Raw genomic sequence first — 15405 nt, forward strand, 5'->3', positions numbered from 1 at the left:
TATAATATTTCTAAATTAGAAATTCTGTATTTGACGTTTGAGGTTTTTGAAAATCCAGGTTTAAGCTGACGGCTGTTTGCAGTTTGGTAGGTGGTGCTAAATATGCTAAAAGAATCATTAAAGACAGCGGCGGCAGAGTATGTTGGAAATAATACATATAAACAGAAACATCTGCACTTTGTTGATAGTTGGCAGAAGTTCTGAAAAGGAAATGCATATGGTTCTTGTAATCAGTTATCTTCTTTTTTATCCTATTTAAGATGAAATCATGTCAACATGTGGTTTCTATTTCGACTTCTATCATTATTACCCGTAGGAATCACGTTGACATGGCTTTTCTCAAAGAGCAAATGATCTAAATATACATTTTCATTGTTCTATCAGAGTTAGGTTCACATGACATGAAATTAGTTTTCTTGACGTTTAGTAATAGTTTAATCAGATTCTGTTGAAGATTTTTGCGACAATAAAAGATAATACTATCGTCTGCAAATTAAATATCATCTTCCAATTTATGAACATTAGGCAGATCGTATATGTAAGTTATAAACAACAAAGGCCTTAAAGCTGATCCTGTGGAACACCAGATTTAAAGGGATAGTTTGATATGTGAGGAAATATGTTTATTTGATTTCTGGAGGAGAGTTAGAGAAGATCAATACCACTAATGTCAGGATTAGCTTAGTCTAGCATGTATAACATAACATTATATGGCAAATGCTTTGTTTATTGTTTTACATTGAAGTTTAAAGCTCACTACTTTACACATTATACCTTGTTTCTTTAATCTGTACAAGAAAAAACAAAATGTGAAAATGAGAATTTGCTGTCTTACATGTGCCGGACTATTTCCTGGCACCCTGGGTTAGCTAGGCTAGCTGTTTCCCTCTGTGTCCAGTCTTTTTGCTAAGCTAAACCAACTGGCTGCTCGGTGGAGCCTCATGAGTAGTTCGTCCTTAAATTCGTCCTGGAAATCCCTCCTCGATCCAAATCAGCACTAAGAACAGCCACTCCAGTGAAACGGCTCTGTTGACTGTGACGGAGGCCCTAAGGGCAGCCGGAGCTGCAGCTCAGTCCTCCATCCTTATCATGCTGGACCTATCAGCAGCCTTTCACATGATGGACCACCACATCCTGCTATCTGTATTCTTCAATATGGGCATGTCGGCAGAGTGCTCTCTTGATATGACTGGTATCTCAGCGAGCTCGAGCGTTCCTTTAATGTGCCATGACAAGGACATGCGCCCTTCCCCCAGTATATCTCCCCACAGGGGTGCCCCAAGGTCTCGGGTGCAAGAGAGTACAAGTACAAGAAAGTCATCAACTGAATCGGACCAGAGCAAACCAGCTGGAGGTGTGAAAACGCCCTCAGTCGTCTGAGACAAATCGGCCTCATAATTGTTATTAAATCAGGACCAACCAACCAGCCATAACAGGGAGTGTATCATTCTCCATTTCATGTTGAAATTTCCTCCTTTGTGACATGCCTAAGCAAACCACTTGATTAAACTAACAAACGCCCACACACACACACACACACACACACACACACACACACACACACACACACACACACACACATACCAGACGTGGTACTGCATCATTGACAGTCTGGAGTGGAACGCAGCGCAGCATCCCATTTAGATTAGATCACTTCAGATTAGGTGACATTACATTTGACGCTGACCAGATTACACGTATTCTCATCCAACACTCCTCGCCCCCCTAATGCGCCTGCAGCCTCTGCACACAGGACACAGCCATGAGAGGAAGCAATTAGAAAAGCGAGGACGTCTTTCTCATTTAAAAAACTTGCACACGTGGACACATTCATCTCTCTCTAGGTTGTCTGCACACCTCTGTGGCCATTACTCAATTAAGAAATTTCTCCTGTCTTGATAAACTAATGGCTGTGAGTCTTTGGTGATGCTAGCTCGTGTGTGTGTGTGCATGTTCTTGTGTGTTCTTGTGTGCGTTTCTATGTGTGAAAAAAAAAAAAAAAAAAAGGCTTTTATGGTCTCATTCTCTTGCATGATGTCTGAGGAATGTCTAATATACAAGCTGGAACAATAGCAGAGCAGAAACAGTGGGGGAAAAATAATGACCTGAACCTCTCAAGGCCAGATGTCTGCAGGCCAAGTCTCACCTCGTAAAAACTGTACTTCTTGTTCTGGCTTATCAACTGTATGTATTATACAGCTCTACGTGTGTGTCGACATGCGTGGCTATAAGTGTGAGTAGGTGCAGAGCTTTGTGCATACAGTGTGTGTGCATACATGGTAATGAGTGTGGGAGTAGAGCTCGCTGTGTGGGTTTATGTGTGTGGCCTTTGGATGTGTGAGTCCACATGCTTATTAGTGTAACTTTGGGGTACACCTGTATGTGCATTTGTGGTGTGTGTGTGTGTGTGTGAGGGCATTCATCTGAAAGAACACACAAACATCTAAGTGCCCCTGCATTTGTTTACCCTTTGAATTTTTCTTAATCGCACAATGTGCGCGTGCACGTATGAAGGATTTGCCGCCGCTGCCGCCGCGCTTCAGTGTCAGTGTTCAAATGAATGTACACATTAAAGCCGTGGGATCAAACAAACAGATTCGTCTGTGTCTGTGAACGCAGACACGGACACACGAGGCACAGACGATGACAAAGAGGTGATTCGAAAACCAGAGAAAAGCTTGTTTTTCAGGAAGCGGGGTTCACCGGCAGGAGCTGCTCTGCAGGATATGGGCAAATTATTCTTTTTTATTTAACAAGGAGGGAGGAGGGGGAAGATGTCGTGCTCTACTCTCTACATGGCGTCTACAGTTTAACATCGTCCATGCTATGGGTTATGGTGTAATATTAGGCTGTGATGTTGCTGGACTCTTTTCCTTAGGGGCTAAAGCCAAAGGCAGGTCCTATGGGAATAATGACTTAACACCAAGCAACAACTTGTGAGTGTTGACTCGCTCAAACTCAGATAGAAACTGTCAAACACTCTTATTGAAGTTTTCTGTAGATGATGGTTGCTTTTGACACACTAGCTCTGGGCACACATGGACTGAAAGACCCATTTCAACCAAATTTCAAGAACTATTCTCTTGTATTTCTGCAAAAATTGAAATTCTATTTCAGTGTTTACTGCTTTAAAGCAGGTACGCTGTAACCCCACTGAAACAACACCAACAGTGACGATATTTCATAATAAGCGACTCATATCCGTCAGTGTTGTTTACCTGGTGCTATAACGCAGCACAAGGCTCTGTTATTTAAGTGTTGATGCTAATCTCTGTATTCCTTTCTCTGTGTATCCATCCTAGTGTTGGGTAATCACTGCTCAAACAGTCATTGTGTGTAGTGATTAGTGGCAGCCCACCAGGACGGGCTTAAAGACACACACTGTGTTTACATGACGTTACATTACCTCCTGGTTCAGCCTGGGGATAATGTTCCTGCAGGGACGACGTCTCTATTTATACGCACACACACACACACACACACACACACACACACACACACACACACACACACACACACACACACACACACACACACACACTGGGGGATACTGAGACTGTAAGCCAGGCAGTCACACACACACATGCACACATTCACTTACAACATTTATGATGGAGAACATGCAAACACAGATCAGGCCTTCAACACCTTCCATCCACTGTGTCGTGTCAGTGTAATCTGTGTGTGTGTGACATCATGTTTGAGTTGTGTAAACTGGTTATTGCATCGAGATGAAAGGCCTCATGAAGTCTGTCTGGGGTGTTCCACAGTCCACAGACACATAACATCATCCCCATCGGCTCTTTTCTCCTCGCCAATGATTACAGCTACGCGGCGGTGTAGACGTCTGATTTACATACTGTGCTGTATTTGGTTGTGCCGCGCCTTTTATGTTTTGGATCAGGTTCTTTCTCTTGTCTGCTCGCTCTCTCTTTTTTTTTTTTCTGGCACGCATACACCCACGCTTAAATGCTGTCACACACACACCAGTTGTTTGATGTAGACGTGAGTGGCAGCCCAATTCTCTAATGAGCTTTGAGCAGACATCCCAGGCACATTCAGCCGCAGCACTGTGAGTGGTGTGTGTCCTGGTGCGAGATAAAGGTTGTGTGTGTGTGTGTGTGTGTGTGTGTGTGTGTGCGTGTGTTTGTGTGTGTGGTGTACATGTGTGAGAAAAGTAGTTGTGTGTGCATAGGCAGATTTGTCAGATTTTAATTGAATTTAGTCACTGACACATTTCTTTGTGCACATGTGACACTGCAGGTGTTGTCGCTGTAGTCATATGAACATCTTGCTTCTTCACAGGTTTTATCATCAGTGCAGATTGCATGCACTTACGGCGATACATTAACGATCTCCTCCTTTTTAAACCTCTCTGTGTCTGTGTCACCAGCCTGACGAGTTGACCAACGCATTGGAGATCAGTAACATCGTGTTCACCAGCCTCTTCGCTCTGGAGATGCTGCTGAAGGTTTTAGTCTATGGGCCCTTTGGCTACATCAAGAACCCCTACAATATCTTCGATGGCATCATCGTGGTCATCAGGTGAGTTGTAGAGCAGGACTTCCTAAACAAAGATTTTTATTTTTCAGAAACCCCTGAAATGATACAGCAGTGGTCGGCGACTGGCGCCCCACCAGCAATAATAACTGGGCTGCTAAATTTTGCTAAAATAGATCTCCGTCTGAAGCATTTCCTCGTTAGCCGTTTTGCCTAGAAAATAAAAGCACGACAATGTTTTATTCTGAAAAGTTCTGAAAGGAAGTTCGAAAGGTTCTATTGCTTGATTGGCAAACCTCCGACGGAGTAGACATACAATGTATGATAAGAAAAGAGGAGTTCAGTAAATCAGTCAGTCAAACGTGTACACTGAAAGAAGCGTCAAAGCAGCAGAAAGATAGGAACCACAACTTCCAGTCAGGACCTTTTAGAATAAAATCAGAGTGGACACAGAATGCAGATGATGAGCAAGATCGTGGATTGCGATTCTACCCAAAAATATGATCCCCCCCCCCATCTGTGACTGTGGGCCACAGCGCCACATATCTGAACAGTAACAAAGTGAATTCCAGTTGCATTTTTATCAATATCTTAAATTAGCCTTTGTTCTGGCCCCCCAATCTAATGGATTAGAAAAAAGTTGGCCCGAGGCCAAACTAACTTACCCCTGTGATACAGGGATCCCTTTGTCGCTGCTCTCTGTTTCTGTTTTTAAAATATTACCACTGGGAATACATAACCTGAGGCCCTTTACATTCTCATGGTCATTATTATACAGGAAAAGCACACAGTGGTGATGTAATGAAACCTGGGGGAAATCAGCCACTACAGAGCATAAAGGTACAGTCATATTAACTTTCCATCCAACAAAATGTACCCAAACGCAGCCCTGACAAAACAATGTGATATCACCATTGGGTGGGTAGTGAATAGTCAAGAGAGAGTGAAGAGGTATTACTGTAGCAGGGCGATGCTGCAGTTTGTAGTCTGGTAGTGCAATGCTGTGGTGAACACCACTAAGATAATGGCTTCTCCATTTCCTAAAAGTGTTTTACTATTGTTATTATGGCAATAAAAAAAAGAACAAAAGAGTCAAAATCAGCAGCTGCAGCAGAGAAGAAGCTGCTGATTTGATGCACCACTGGGCAACCACGCCAGGTGTCCCAAATCAAACACACCTGCCACGTGGAGAGACCAACAGGTGCATGCTGGGTCTGGCTACTCTAAATGCTAAATACACTTCCTGTTTCCTAAGTGGGCGTGGTCGTGATTGCTTGTTCGTGTCAAAACTTTACAATATAATACAACACTAAAAATGTTATGTGTGAAATTGCGGCTAATTTTGCCGATTTTTATCTTTTGGAAAAACAGTAGCATTATTAAGCAAAGAAATAGCAGAAAGAAGCTTTATTTCAGTTTAAACTTTTGATTCATGGGTTCACTTATAGGACCCGCTAAACGTCTGTGGTTGGAAAGCAACGTCGCCAGTGCTGCAGCAGTGAAACCAGAACCGACAGAGTGGAAAGATCCATGTTGCGAAGTCTCGCGAGAGTTTGTTGCTGAGACGGAGCCAGTTCTCAAACAGTTAATTTTCTCCTGATCTGCAATTTCGATGTCAGATTGTTGAGTTAGCTCCGTTAAAAACAAGAAGCGATGATCAGCTGGTATGTTAGCTAGCTGCAGCAACTGGTGTTTGGTGACAGTCGGGTAGCGCCGGGTCGGCGACCGAGCCGTTAGCTCGCTGTGTGAACTGTTTTGCTAACCCGTTAGCTACACCTGCCGTCCGAAAGGCTGCTTCCGGGAACGAGAAGAGGTTTTAGACCGAGACCGTGTCCCATAGTGAGACACATCACTCATGTTTCAGAGAACCGAGGTTAATTTTCTTAACTTAAAGTTATAGTTTGCGTTGAGAACTAGCATAGAAGCTGGATTTAGAGCAGGTAATGGAGGACTTCGTGGTGCACGAGACGCAGAGTATGATCTGAGTACATATTTACACAAGTAATTTTACTTGTACTTGAGTAAAAATTTCTTATCCCACTTATCCACAGTTGTAGTATGAATAGAAGTGCATCTGTGTCCACATCTGCACACCACGTCTGTCCGAGGACAAAGAAAAAACATGATATTTAAATGCCAATATTCAATAATTCACTGTGTTAACTTGTGGAAATTCACCATTTATTAAAATATTTATAATTTGTTATCATTACATTGCGTGATAAACTCCGGATAGTGTACAGTTTTAATCTTTAGTATTAGACATGTTAGTATTAGTATTGAGAGATGTTATCTTAAGAGCTAAAAAGCCACAAATTTTGTTATTATTGTTCAAATTTAAAGCCGTACAAGTCATTATTGACAATGTGAAATGTGTGATGTCTAATGAAACCACAGAGACTCTACATAAATACTATTTTAGTGTCTGCCAGCTCATCGTTTTGTTTTGCAATCTGCAACATTAATAAGTGAAGGTTGTAAAACCTCTTCAAATCTCACTTGTGAATACGTGTGTCTTCTCAGTGTGTGGGAGATCGTGGGTCAACAGGGTGGCGGACTGTCGGTGCTGAGGACATTCAGGCTGATGCGGGTGCTGAAGCTGGTGCGTTTCATGCCAGCCCTGCAGAGGCAGCTGGTGGTGCTGATGAAGACCATGGACAACGTGGCCACCTTCTGCATGCTGCTCATGCTCTTTATCTTCATCTTCAGGTAGGCGGTCTTATGAAAAAGTGTGTGAACTGTCTATTTTTTGTTGTTAATGGAGGAACGTGTGAAATAAATAGAAAAAGTTAGAGTTAAACTGAAGGGAGTTCAAATTCTGTAGGTGGAACTAGAAGCACACAGGTGTGGAATGAAAGTAAATTGATAGATCAATACAATGTGACTTCTGCATGATAAGCAGGGATCAATACAGACATGACAGGAGGAATGAGTCAATGGGATGACAAGACTTAAGTGATTCCCTCTTTTTGTCAGCAATCCTTTTCTTGTGCCTGGTTAAGCAGTGTGGCTGAGCCCAACAAAATCAAAGCTAAAGAGGTTCACACACACACACACACACACACACACACACACACACACACACACACACACACACGCACACATACACGTCTGTACCAAGAGAAGACAATACTTTCACAAGTTATTACCAATGTTTATGATGCTTTGAAAAAACTGAAAAAGTTTGTACATAATACAAATGGGGACAAATAGAATAGTACAGTAAAACAATAGTTAAAAAATCTATCATGCCAGTGACAGACATATTGTTGGAGAACAGCAGCAGCATGACTTAAAGCAGTCGTCTGTATCATCATCAGTCATTTTGGACGCTGTAATTTGCGATGCTGTTGAATTGTATTGCATTATATTGACGGGTGTTTCTGTTAATCTGTCCATGCCACTTATATCAGTGAGGGTAGCATGTATGTCCAATACACACACACACATACATGTACACAAACACACAGTTCCAAGGGCCTTGTAAATACCAATAATAAACAGGCTTTGATTTGAGTGAAGAGTTGCTAAGTTGACACAGCAGAGGCCTGTTCATTGATCCCTGAGCTCCAGTCGAGCTTCAGTGTCTGTTTCTGAATAAAAGACAGACTGTAGTGCAGACTGACTACTGGTTCATCGTACGTCTTTCTTTCTTTCTTTCTTTCTTTCTTATTAGCAGGCTAGCTGGTAATTTGGTTGAAAAGACTTTAATCACTGCTAAACATAGTGGTATACAAGTGGTATAGTTGGCAAGAGTTAGCATGAGGCTGTTTCCTAATCTCACTACAGTTTCCTTTATTCTTGTTTCCTTTATTTCCATCCCCATCTCTCCTCAAACTCATTTTTTTTACATGTTGAACTGCAAAAGCTATCAATGCTACCAAGTCTACAGTAGTACCCAAGACTTAGTAACATAGATATCGGTCAATGCAACTGCCATGTCTGTCCAGTAAATATGGAACTAGAGCCAGAGGTGATTAGCAAAGCTTAGCATGGAGACTGCAGCAGGGGGGACCAGGTAGCCCGGTATTTTACACTACTGTTTATTTACCAATTACAACACATGAAATCCAACATGTTAGTTAGTTAGAGAGATTTGAATGTGTTAATGTGTTAATGGGTACATTTTTAGGCCAGGTTAGCTGTTCCGCCCTGTTTCCAGTCCTCATGCTAAGATTAACTCAAGTATTTGTGGAGTTATTCCTTTAAATTAAATAAGTAGTGGAAATAAATTTAAGTTATATTGTTGTTTCCACCGCCAGTGATCTTCCTTCGAGTGCTTTTTAAAATAAAAAAAATACAAAAGGTGTATGTCACTGCCTTGGCTTGTGACGCTCTCCATGGTGCTGAACCTAACCTGGCACAAGCCAAGTGTTTATGAACCAATGACTGTTTTATTACCTCACTGACTCCAACACATGGTGTTTTTGTTCCCTTTGCTACTTTTTTAGTCATAAAAGTTTTGAGTGAATATTTCTATACTTATACAACAAATATTTTCCATTTATTTGTACTGTATCTAATGGGTTTGGCCTGAGGCAAACATTTATCCCTCGTTTTCCCTCCTTCCTGTGTCAGTATTCTCGGGATGCATCTATTTGGTTGTAAGTTCGGGTCGGAGAGGGATGAAGACACTGTGCCAGACAGGAAGAACTTTGACTCTCTTCTCTGGGCCATAGTGACTGTCTTCCAGGTGAGCATGAAACCCTGTCTCCCCTTCTCTTAACTCTGTTAAACATTCACGTTTTACTGTGCTATGCTCAGTTTAGCTGTAGCTTGACAATCTGTTGAGTTGTTAAAAAATTTAGCAACAGGATAACCTAAAGATATGCGAGTTCGTCCACCACCTGGCATCTCGAACTTCCCGTGTGATCAAACTGTACCCGCTGAAGTGCCCTCGGGGAATATCTTCTTGCATCATTGGTGCTGACTGAACCTATCCCCATTCAGAGGCTGATAAGACAATACGCTCCTGAATAAATAAAATATATCAAATCAAATATTCCTCTTCCCTGCTAGGCCTTCATCTATTCCCATATTTTCTTCTACTCATCTAATTTCCGTTTCCAACTATCTTACATAGGTGAATTCTTCCCTCTTGCATCATGTCACCTTGGATTAGTGACTTTAAGGCCCACTGTGGGGTCAAACCATCCACCCATTATCTCTGCATAAATCACTGTATGGTATTTATTACCCTTAATATAGTAACCATGTATAATTCAGTGAAACATCTGATCAGGGACGATGTAATGTGCCAGCACGTCTCTCTGTGCAGAACATTGTTCTGACATGTCTGCTCTCATGATGTTACACAGAGACAGTTGACTGATCCAACCTATAGTCATGAAAGCTTTTACATTTTAGTGTTGCGTGTTTCAAATGAAAAACTGGTGGAGCACAGAATTTATTGCGTTTGAAGTTTTTTTTTTAGCTTCTATGAAAAACCACTGAAATATCACAAAAGTTAGTAACTTTGAGTTTGGAGAGTGGTGTTTTTTAGGGGGGGGGGTTTTGCCTTTTTAAAAAGCCAAAAATGAAAAAAGCATAAGTGTGAAAAATAGATGAAACAGTGTGTTTATCTGTTCAGATGTGATGTTAGCATGCCTCACTAACTTTTAGCTATTTGCTTGTTGGATTTGGAGATATTTGAACTTGAGTTACCCCAGCCAGCGTTATCTGAGCTGTTCACTGAGCTGTTCAAACTCATCTTAAAATGGAAACATTAAAAGGTCAGCCAGTAGCAGTGTTTTCAATTAACTCGCGTTAGCTTGATTAGCTACTAAGTACGTCTGATAAAATCTGCCAGCAACAGTTGTCATCTTCTAGAAATGAGAATCCTGTTTTCATTTACCTGGGTCTGAAATCAAGGACTCATTTCAATTTTTTAAAAGTATTTTGACTGGTAGTTTTACCACCATTATCTTGTACTTGTACAGGCACAACACTGTCCAATTGACAAACAAATACTAATACAACATTTTCTCGACAGTGATACGCTTTTTACCATGAACACTTTCTCTTCTCTCCACTAGATCCTAACCCAGGAGGACTGGAACAAGGTGTTATATAACGGCATGGCCTCCACCTCTCCCGTAGCTGCCCTGTACTTCATCGCACTTATGACCTTTGGAAACTACGTCCTCTTCAACTTGCTGGTGGCAATCTTGGTCGAGGGTTTTCAGACGGAGGTATAATGTTGCTGGTCACACATATGTAGCATACAAATACCATAGAGTTTAAATTATTGAGCTGTTTCGTCTGAAATTCATCCAACATCTGTTGTTTTCCTGAAAGAATGTGACACGTATGTGCCATTCTGGGTGGTCGGGTAGTTGGGGTTTATCTTTCTTTAAATGTAGGTCGACTTATTCCAATCTTACACGCTGATTTGACTTACTTCCAGGCCTTAACACATATAATTTCAATATATTCTCTGCTAGCTTTTAGAATAAATTGGGTTTTAACACTGAAATATGAGGCTAAATTACTCAATGAGGTGCCTATTTTTCAGTGCAGGCACACACAACACTAATGGGTGGATGTTCACACCCACACATACATAACAAATTCATGAACGCTGTAGGTATTAAATCTATATTTTTCCATGCACTCTCTGCAGCAGGTTATGTGAGGACGTGAGATCACAGCAGTTGCAGCTTTTCATTTTCCTCTCCTCTTCATCTTCATCTCACTGTCAGCCTCTTCTCCTCCCACTCTTTCCCACTATCTCAGCAGTCATCCTCATTATTGTTCTGCTCATTTGCCAATGCAGTCATGCCATAAAGTACATCATACGAAAAATATGTCTGCTCGACTAGACTGTGCATCAGCCCACACATCCCCTGTTTCATCAAGTCTCATGCTTGGATTCCTTCATTTCAGGCACCCCCTCCACCCCCCCAGCCCAACCCCAGTCTTTCCCGTGTATGTATGTTATCCACCACTGCACAATTGTTTGGGATTCTTCTCCAAGACGGCAAAGAGAAAGAGAGAGAGAGAGAGAGGAAGGTGGATTAATGGATATTATTGTTTGGAAACAGGCAGCTGGGAAAACAGTTTCTGTGAACATTTTTAGAGCCACACGGAGTAAAGGAGTTGAAACTCATTGAGCAACCTCCCTTCACTTTTCAGCCAGTCCATTTGAAGTGTACAGGGCTTTATCTGAGACGGATAAAGCGACTGAGAGAAATGAATAGTCGGTGAGATGATAGGGAGAGAGTAAATCACAGGAGTATTCAGTCTGTCTCTGGCTGTCTTCGTGTCTCCCCAACTCTTTCTTTAAGGGGTGACAACACCTCTGCTTTGATCTCTGATGCTCTTTGGCTCTTTGTCTGAGAGGATGGATAACCAGGCGGAGGGTTGACGTCGAGCCGTTGAGCACTTGTTACTCTTTTTACTCGCTACGTTACCCTGACTCATGATTCAAGTCGCGAGGTAACTTACGGACTGCTGAGGTTACAGGACGAACCATTTGCTGAGCGTTTTGGCAATCTGGTCATTTGCCATCACCACAACTGGAATGAAAAGAGACAGCTGATGCTACCTAGAAACCCCTTATTTCTGTTAATGGGGGTCAGTCAAAGCACTGAATGGGCAGGGAGTGCTAGTGACTCAGCAGCTAGTGGCAAACAGTGCTAACATTAGCTACACTAACTAGCTTCTACTTTCCCAGTGGCATCCAAACTTAACCCATAAAGGCTGTTTTTAGTGCATCACAACAGTGTAGGTTATTTCCTCATACAGAAATTGAGAACAATTCAAATTTTAGCTTGAATGTTTTTATTGTTTGTTTGCTTTGTGTCTTATTTTTGATCATGTTTTACTCTTGTTGATAGCTGTGGGAGGAAAGAGAAATAAAGCACATACATACATGCACTCTATGACCAAATGTGGAAACCTGAAGGTCTATGAGCTCGTGTTCTGTTCTCCCGCTCTGTCCTCCTGTATCATCACAGAGGTTAAATCTCCCTCTCCTTTTTCAAACTTTACATCCTTTTCTGCAAACATGAAGTTTATTTTTAGTTGTCCAAACTTTCCCTGCGTCAGGGTTGCTAGGTAACGGGTGCTTGAATGATGTGAGCCAAGCCAGGAGAGATGTGGAGCCAAGACACACATACGCGAAGCCATGCACTCAAAGTAATACTTTTAATGTCCATGTTGCTGTGGACATAAAGGCGGGGTGGGGGTGTCAGTTCTTCCTGCTTTTATTTTCTTGATTTAATTCCTTCCTCATCATCCGCTCCATCCTCTATTTCTTCCTGTTCTCCCCTATGATCCATCCCTCTCACTGACTGAGTCTCTCACTGCTGTGACAGTGTGTCCATGTGACAGAATCCAATATCCGCTGCAGAGAGTGAAACCACACGACTCTCTCTTCATGGAAAGAAAAGAGACAAAAAGTTATTCTTTCTTTTTATTAGACCCTTCAACGTGACAATAAACACACATATCCAAACATCCACAAATTCACAGCGAAGCACTCGCACACACTCGACACGTCAGCTGCAGAGGAACGCTCCCGTGCTGAGCACAATATGTCCCGAACAATGCATAGCTGTTCTGCGCTGTCATTACATTCATACTGTATGTCAAGATCATTCTCGCTTCTGGATGATATTCTTACAACGGATCGACTGGTGGGTAAAACATGGCCGCGCTGCAGCACACGTGCAGCACTGCACGCTGTGATCCGGGGCAGTTTGATGTGTTCTGTTGTATGGTTGAGTCCAAATGTTACAACATGCTGAACCTCCTTTTAACTTTCTCCTTCTGCTCTTGTCTACTGCTGTGATTCCACCTCTCACCTCTGTGCCTCTTTTCCTATTCGCGCCTCCCTCTCCTGTCGGGCTGCACCGATCACTTCCACTATAGGAAGTGACCAAGCGGGAGGACTTGCATGCCCAGCTGAGCCTAATTCAGCTGCCTGTAGACTCAGGGGTATGTACAGCACTGCAGCTCTGCCTTCCCTCCCTCCATTTAATTGACTAACCGCCCCGCCCCCATCGTCCCCTCTGCCCTTCCCTCACCACCCCTTCTCCTCACCCATCCCTACAGATGCTTTGTGGTGATGTCACAGATCTCTCAGTGGCTACAGCTTGGAGGTTCTTTGCAGAAGTACTTTTCATTAATGCATGTGCTCGCTTTTTGGCATCATATATGCTTAATTAAAGGCCTGGCTTGATAATATATCAGATAAAATATAGCAGATAAATCTCCAAGCTATTGATTGCTTCTATTGCCTTAAAGGGCCACTCCACCCAAATTAAAAAAAAAAAGATCTACTGTGTTTTTGTCCCGAGTGGCATCAAGCCGTTCAGGTATAGTTTCACTTTTATCGATCTAGATTCTGAGATCTTCGCTGCTGTCAAACTAATTCAATACAGTTCTGAAGTGGGAAGTAAAAGCGCAGTTCATTATCTGAATAAACAGTATCAAGTGACTTTCTGGAGTTTTTCCAAAGCTTGAATGGACATTAAACTGATGACTCATCAGTACAAACGATGAGCAACTGTGATAGAAAATATCGGAGCAGGCCAGAAGGCAAAGGCACAAGTCTTTGTACATAAAAATGGAAGCGGAGAAGTCCAAGACGCGTTTCATTACCGGGCTGCATTACATTACATTTTGTTGCGTGAGCCACTAATGGCAGAGTAACTCCATCAGTAGAAACCTGATAATACTTTGTAGAAACCTGATAATACACTCATCAGTTTGATAGTATTCTCCATAGGCTGAACAGGTATCATTGTATTTAACAACTGAAAATCAATTTCAGTCCAGTTTTAGTGAACAAAAGTGTTAAATGTAAAACAATGTACATCAGTCTAAAAGCTGCACTATTTACTTAAAATATGATTTACAACTATGGAGGGAAAGAAAGTACAATAACATAACACATCAAACATTCTTGCAAATAAAAGCCTGAGATTTTTTTCACATTTTTGCATAAAACTACGTGTGAAAAATGAAGATACTTGGTTGTCACATGGGAAAGACTGTACAACATTAGCATGACAACACAGCTTGAATCAGCAGTCTAGGTATTTGGTGCCATCTGTTACCAAACTCATGTTAAAAAACGTGACAAAGGTGCAATAATTTAAACTAATGCTCATTACCCAACATAAAACTTTAGTATAACTTTTGGCAATTTGAGTGAACTGGCTCTTTTTAAAAAGAGAACTTGTGGAAATGTTAACAAGTTTCAACAGCGCTATTGAACTGTGACTGGTTTTATCAATAGGAAACAACCAGTCTCTTCCAAAGCAGTACAGAAATGAATAGCGTGGAAAGAAGCTATTTGCGGCTGCCTGTGTTGCCACAAACAGGAGACCTCCAACATGGCCGCCAGAGAATGTGTCAAATCATCTCAAAGTGGTCCGCCCTGCTTCCTGCATGCTGCCCGTTGCTGCTGGGACTAACCGGGTTACTGAGTGACTGTTCACCGCAGTTTAGGAAAGACAACAGAGCGCTTAAAAACACTTGCATCACTTCGCTTTGTGTGTTTTCTTTCTTTTCTCGTCCTCTTTGAAAGCAGACTCCATCAAACGCACATCAAAACCTCAGACTGAATGCTCGCCTCCCACCAGCCCTCCACCCCACCCCCCTCTCTCTCTCTCTCTTATTTATTTATTTTCTTTCTTTCTTTCCAGCCTCAGGGTAAGAACACCACAGTGGTGCTGCCAAAAAATCTTCCTCTCTCAGTCTGTTTTATGTGGCAGGGGTATAGAGAAGACGTAAGTGGGCCGGGGGGGGGGGGGGGGGGGGGGGGGGCAGCCAGACTAGAGGTGGAGAGCTAATAAAGAAAGCGGGGGAGATCGACTCTGTTTGCATGACTCAGGCTCTTAGTGTAAGGCCAGTATACTCAGTGAAATGAGGCCTTTGAACAACAGATGGTTGTAA

At 42.2% G+C, this 15405-nt stretch overlaps 1 protein-coding gene across 14 annotated transcripts in view; it reads left to right on the plus strand.

Moving 5' to 3' along the window:
- The window catches only part of cacna1g (calcium channel, voltage-dependent, T type, alpha 1G subunit), a 190945-nt gene that overhangs the window by 113116 nt on the left and 62424 nt on the right, over nucleotides 1-15405 (plus strand). For 10 of the 14 annotated variants that reach the window (XM_056365665.1, XM_056365666.1, XM_056365663.1 and 7 more), the window contains exons 11-15: nucleotides 4394-4545; nucleotides 7024-7209; nucleotides 9079-9193; nucleotides 10536-10691; nucleotides 13375-13440. In XM_056365665.1, coding sequence (XP_056221640.1) covers nucleotides 4394-4545; nucleotides 7024-7209; nucleotides 9079-9193; nucleotides 10536-10691; nucleotides 13375-13440 — 675 coding nt within the window. The remainder of the gene's footprint in view (nucleotides 1-4393; nucleotides 4546-7023; nucleotides 7210-9078; nucleotides 9194-10535; nucleotides 10692-13374; nucleotides 13441-15405) is intronic. The other 4 variants (XM_056365669.1, XM_056365676.1, XM_056365674.1 and 1 more) reach the window with 1 other exon arrangement.

Source organism: Seriola aureovittata, chromosome 21 (assembly GCF_021018895.1).
Source record: "Seriola aureovittata isolate HTS-2021-v1 ecotype China chromosome 21, ASM2101889v1, whole genome shotgun sequence".
Taxonomy (NCBI): Eukaryota; Metazoa; Chordata; class Actinopteri; order Carangiformes; family Carangidae; genus Seriola; species Seriola aureovittata.